The sequence below is a fragment of the Podarcis gaigeae genome (genome assembly GCF_964106915.1).
Source record: "Podarcis gaigeae genome assembly, chromosome: 14".
Lineage (NCBI taxonomy): Eukaryota > Metazoa > Chordata > Lepidosauria > Squamata > Lacertidae > Podarcis > Podarcis gaigeae.
Window position 1 is genome coordinate 5,398,679 of NC_139690.1, and position 6,000 is coordinate 5,404,678.

A 6,000-nucleotide genomic window follows, 5' to 3' on the forward strand; every position below is an offset into this window, starting at 1 on the left:
TGGGGCAGCTTTGATGGATTGCGTAAATAACACTGAGACTTACAGGGCAATCCTATAAAAACCAACAAGCAACTAGGATGACCTTTGAATTGTTTACTATCCTAAGATTTCCTGTTCCAAATGTTATTTACATGAGACCGATAGATTTATTTATTTCTTCTTTATTTATTTCTTCTCAGGATAAGAGAATCTAATGAACTTCACAAATCTTGACATCTGTGATGGGTCTAACATGTCAGATTTTATGTTTTAGCATATAGTGATGCCGGTGTCATGCCGGTGACAAATTAAATTTTTATATTGCATTTTATGCCACCAGTGGCTGAAATGTTCCAACTCACCCTGAGAATTTGGAGCAGGACAGGAAATCAAATTGAATATTAAAGAAAGAAGCCACTAAAACTGAATAAGCAGTTACAGCACAATCCATTAAACATTATCAAGCACCCTCTCTACACTTCAGCTAACTGTGCCCACAATCTACCTTTCACGGAAACTAAGTTGAGCTATGTGTAGAGTTGGCAGTTGCACTTAGAATTTGAAAAATATTATGATACTGCCACCAACAAAGTTATATGAATCACATTCTCGACCAGTCTCAACATTAGCTTACCAGTATTATCTTTGGCAACAAGCCCTTTGGAGGAATCACATGGTGTCGGTGAAATTTGACTGACTCTCTTAGTTGCATCATGGCTGTTACAATACTCCCATCTCCTTTGCTGAAGCTCCTGAAGCCAGTACTTCATATCCTGGTGGGTTGGTGCCTGTTACACACACAAGCAGAAATGTTGAAAACATTACAAGAGGAATACTGCACAAGGAATAGAAGGTGCCTGCATATGCATGGACACACAAAAAGGTGCCTGTCATCTGTTTGAAAATACAGAAAGGCTGCTACATTATGGCTGGTCGTCCATAAGCTGCACTAAAATGGAAATAACCCAACAACTGTGTTCAGGGATTTGCATCCTTCTATGCTAAGTATTTGTTTACAAGATAAAAGATGCAGTTCTGATGTGTGTATGTGGATCATGCAGTCCAAATTTCATCTATGTTGGGGACCTGTCAAGCAAGCCTAGCTATTGCATTTTTTGCAATGGCTTTGTGTCCCATTTACATGTCTACCTCTCTCTGTAGTTGACAACAGGGATCTTTAACTTGGACTACTTTTACCATGTTGTTATTGCAAGGCATCAGCACAATGCTCTATGTGCCACACTTTATCCATGCTTGCCACTACTTTCTTCAAACTAATCTAGATTGGCCTACAATAAGAATAAGAATAATATTTATTATAGGATCATGTTCAGTAACAGAATGAATACTTTCAGAATAATGAATCTCCTATACAGAGCAACTTGGGGAAGATGGTGAGACCACAATGGACTCTTGATTATTGGGGAGTCCATTTTTTATGATGTGGTTTACATTTTTCAGACTGCCTTTCCAAAACTTAAAATATTTGTCTAATGATGAATGTTTACAGTTTGTCTTCCCTATAAAGAAAACATGTTACATATCGATAAGATCGAGGAACAGGAAAGGAAGCTGAAACTTCAAAGAAACAGGCAACCACAACATATGCTGTGAGTTAATTCATCTTCCTGTCACAGCGAAAGCAATAAAGGTCAGCATCGCTCAGGCAAATAAGCCTACAGCATCTTAAATACTAATGAATTGATTGTGACATTAGCTTTCATAGGAAAGAGCTCACTTTGTCAAAGGCTTTAAATTATCTGGAAGAGACAGTGCTTGACTGCTAGTTAAAGGAAGGGATGTTCTGACTCAATAGGGAAAACCCACAAGAGGAAGCCAATTGTCAAGAAACTGCATTGCATCATGTTTGAATAACAGCACCATTCTCAGAAGTCCCGCTGTAACCCCATCTCAGGGAGGCCTAACAGGATTGGAGTTCAGTGGGGTGCATGTCTGGGTAAACAAGTATTCAATTAGGATGTACAATATTTACTTGGAAGCAACTCCCACCAACCAGTGACACTGCAATAGACACAGCTTTTGTGCAAAAAAATTCTTACTGTGCAACTTTTCAGTCACAACTATCTAGCAAGGTTACCTTCATTTTCTCCAGGTTATAAAGAGCCTGTGGGTTAGGATTCAGGTTATGACAGGCCTAAAACCATTTTGCTCTTTTCCTATGGCTTTCACAACCTCCAGCTTAAGCCAATATGGTTCAGAAAACATCATCACATCATTACCTACATCACAGGAATAGCAAAAGCATTTTGCACACTTAACATTTCTGACCTTGGAACAGGAGGCTGCCAAAATGAATAGCATCCCAATGCAGCCAGAAGCCACATTGCACTAGTACAACAGGCCTGAAGTTGCATTACATGAGCACAGCACAACTGCTAGCTATAAAGTGGTGACTTGGAAAAACTCCGCAAAGGGCACAGATTTAATATTTCCAAGTCATTTCTTAGTGCTCCTATAATATTAAGAATAATGGATGGGAGAGTCCATCTCATGATACATTCAGAAACTGTGAATCAGCCACAAGTTTAGGAATATTAAAGCATGTGAGCATGAAGAAGCTAATGTTTGATTTGACTTTCTTCCTTGAAAATATTGTTCTGCTGTTATACGGAGTTTTTCCTTGAAAGGATAAATCCAGTAAGCTTGAAATGTAAAGCACAAATTCAGTAATGGGCTCCATTTAATCCTGAAATAAATACTTAGGAACACCAATGCCTAAACTAAACATTTGGCAGCAAAATTATTATTCTTTTAATAGGCTTTAGGAATCCTCTTCACACCCAAACCCTAAGAGCCAATGTAGTAGGACAAGATGCTTGGATAATCCAGGATGTTCTTTCCACAGAGCCATCACTGGAGTTTTTGCAAGATAAAAGAGGTTATTACTATCGCGAACAGCTACAGAACATGAAACCATGTTTCATCAACTATAGTTTCCCAGCTTGGACAAACCAGGGAGCTATGGCTTGTTTGATCACTCCTATGTAGAAAAGAATGAAGCAGCAGCACATGAGTGAATAAGGTTTGTTCATTTAGCAGAATGTTAAGATGAAATACAGTGGCCTGAACACAGCTAAAGAATAAGTGTAACAAGTCACAGAAGGTGGCTCAAAGCCAGATCAGCAACATCAGAGCAAAAGGGATCAGAGCAAAAATGATAGAACTAACAATTAAGGATGAGCCAATTGTCCACCTTATTCTTTTGTCACTCCACCCCACCAAACATTAGTGCCACCTGATAGTGTGAAATTACTGCATTGATACTCAACTAGAAAAGGGAAAGGTATGCCTCTTGCAGTCACAGGTCAAGGCTACTGGCAAGGGAACATTCAAATGTTGGAAGCAGGTACATCCAGGGTGCATTTTAACATACTCCTCCTGGCTACTGAAGCAATTTATCATTTTACAGTCCCACTGTAAGTATGTTTCCTCAGAAATTAACCCCACAATGTTCACCAGGACTTAATTCCAAATATATGTGCAAAGGATTGCTGCCAGCTATTATACCACATTTTGCCTTCATGCTGTATACAGATTGCTGTTCAGACCCTCAGCTCCAACCTACTGGGCAAGATGCTATAATTTTCAGAATTATTTTGTAAGAGAGCACCTAATATCTACAAGAGAAAATTACTTATGGAAACTTAACACTGAAGAGCACAGCTCTCTCAGAACTGGTTAAATCAGAGAAACATTTTCATTTACAGTTTTAAATGCATTGTTTATTACATTATTTGTACATGGATAGCAATACCAAAGGCAGAGCAGTAACTGCAATTTCTATTTTTTATTACTGTTTGGACATGTTTTGGTATTGCAGTTACACGTGGCATGTGGCTTTAGGCACAGACAGCACTGGAATACTGTTTTATTAGCTTGTGGGGCTAGACTACTCTGCTGAAGAAATAATTCTGGTATGAACTGTGGAGTAAAAGGTCTAGCTCTGTTCTGCAACTCAGTTGTTTCACCTTGCTTTTCTTGCTTTATAACTAACAGGGAAGTGAGTTGTTCCAGCTCTTCCTCCAATGATGACTGATGGTTTCTTGGCTTACCCCACAGACTATCTTGACAGAGGTTCCATGTGGTCTTTGCCACCATCCCAGCTCAGCAGCTCTCTAGGTCCTGCCCACAATGCCACTGATAAGTGTGTACTTTAGCCCTGCTTTAGGATAGGTACTTTTGGATATGAAAGTGGAAGGTTTTCCTTCCCTCAGTCTTTATTGCTTGGGTGAAAGAGATTCAAAACAGAACCAAAAGTAATCAAAGGGGAAAGAGAACAGGTGCTCCAGATTAGTTAACGCTGATTTGTGTGTGTTTTAGTGTAATCATCTTGGTAACACAAATACATGGTTAGGCAAACCAAATTAAATTCTCCGACAATCTCTTCCTCTGATCCTGCATACAGATGGATAAGGATTTCCAAGGAAGTGACAGACGATATGCCCAGACAGGTTAACCTATCTGGAAAGAATATCTCTGTGCCAGAGAACATGCTTTGCATACAACAGTAACAGGTATATCCAGGCAGGGCTGGGAAATACCCATTTGAAATCCTGGAGAACCCCTGCTAAGCAGAGTAGTCAACACTAAGCTGGATGGAGGAATGGTCTGACTCTGCTGAAGCCACTTGCGCAAACCTATATGTAGAAGCAAGCTCTGCTTGAGCCCGGAGGGTTTTGGGATCTGGGTCCTTCAGACAGGGCAGTTGGTGGAGGAGCAAAGATTTGAGGGTTTGCTTTTTCCAACAATCAAGCTGTATGTAAACTTTATGAAATAAATACTGTAAATAACGTGTAACGGGACTCAGTGACAGGCTAAAGGGGGGGGGGAGCGCGCATGGTGGTAGCCTTGAGGGAGCGACCTTACCTGAGGAAGTTACCTGAGAGCAAGCCCCGCCCCACAAGCCTAAGCGGGCTGGCTTGGAGGTCCATCCCCGCCTCGGGGAGTTCCCTGCCCCGCTTGACCCTCCCTCAGGACCCCTTGATATACGGTATCTTTATTGTCATTGTCCCATGCAGAACAATGAAATTGAAAAACTACATAAAACATTCAACCCCCCCTAAAAACTCTGAAACCCCATTTTAAAATACACTAGAGAGCTATAGTAGGGAGCTCCCAACGACGGGAGCGCGGCGGGGCCGGCGAAGCGGGGCAGCTACCCCGGACCCACCCCGGGGTAGGCCCCGTTCTACCTTGAGGACGGTGACGCCGCCGCCGGGGCTGTGGATCTCGAATGTGCTGCCGAGGGCGGCCTCGACATCCCCGACACCGCCGCCGCCGCTGCTGCCGCCGGAAAAGGAGCAGGAGGACGAGGCGGCGGAGAAGGAGGCGGAGGCCGGGGCGGCGGCGGCGCTGGGGGCGGCCGCGCCGGGGGCCTCGGCCGGCTGGTGGTAGCTGAAGGAGGCTCCGGCGATGTCGAGGCGTCCGAGGGGCACCGCCTCCTGGGAGCCCTTGAAGTAGTAGAGGGCGCAGCAGCGCGGGTCGAAGGCGAACCAGCGGCTGCGGAAGCCCCGCAGCGGGCCCTTCCCCGTCAGCTTCTGCAGGTAGCCGCACAGCCGGGGCCGCTCCGAGGCCGAGGGGGGCGCCGCCGCCGGAGGACCTTCCCCAGGCGCGGCGGCGCCGCCTTCTGCCTCCTCGCAGCAGCCCGCAGAAGGCATCGCGGCGGCAAGAGCAGCAGCAGCAGCAGCGCCGCCGCCGCCTCTCAGCGCTCCTGAGAGGGTGTGAGGCTACAGGGCTGGGCGGCCTCCGCAGCGCCCCCTCCCAGACCTGGCTTTGCCCCCCAGTGCATGCTGGGACTTGTAGTCCGCTCTTTCTGAGGGGAAGGGCCTGGCCGCCTCCGCCTCCGCCCTTCTCCCGGCCTCGGTAGGAGGGAAGGGCGAGGGTTGCCACATAGGCCAGGAGGCGCGAGAGGTGGTGTTAATTTAAATTAGTTATAAGCATTCTTGCTGGCTTTTTAGTGGTTTATTTCCTGAAATCATTTTCCATACCGCCTTTCTTCCA

General features: G+C 44.9%; 1 protein-coding gene across 3 annotated transcripts in view; it reads right to left on the bottom strand.

Annotated features, from left to right (window-relative positions):
* Positions 1-5,763, bottom strand: part of TBC1D2B (TBC1 domain family member 2B) — a 36,980-nt gene extending 31,217 nt beyond the window's left edge. For all 3 annotated transcript variants that reach the window (XR_014557923.1, XR_014557924.1, XM_083712559.1), the window contains exons 1-2: positions 5,193-5,763; positions 614-767 (exon numbers count right to left, since the gene is read on the bottom strand). Coding sequence is in view for 1 of the 3 variants with exons in the window: in XM_083712559.1 (XP_083568685.1) it covers positions 614-767; positions 5,193-5,657 (619 nt within the window). In the remaining 2 variants the exon portion in view is untranslated. The remainder of the gene's footprint in view (positions 1-613; positions 768-5,192) is intronic.
* Between the last annotated feature and the right edge of the window lie 237 nt (positions 5,764-6,000).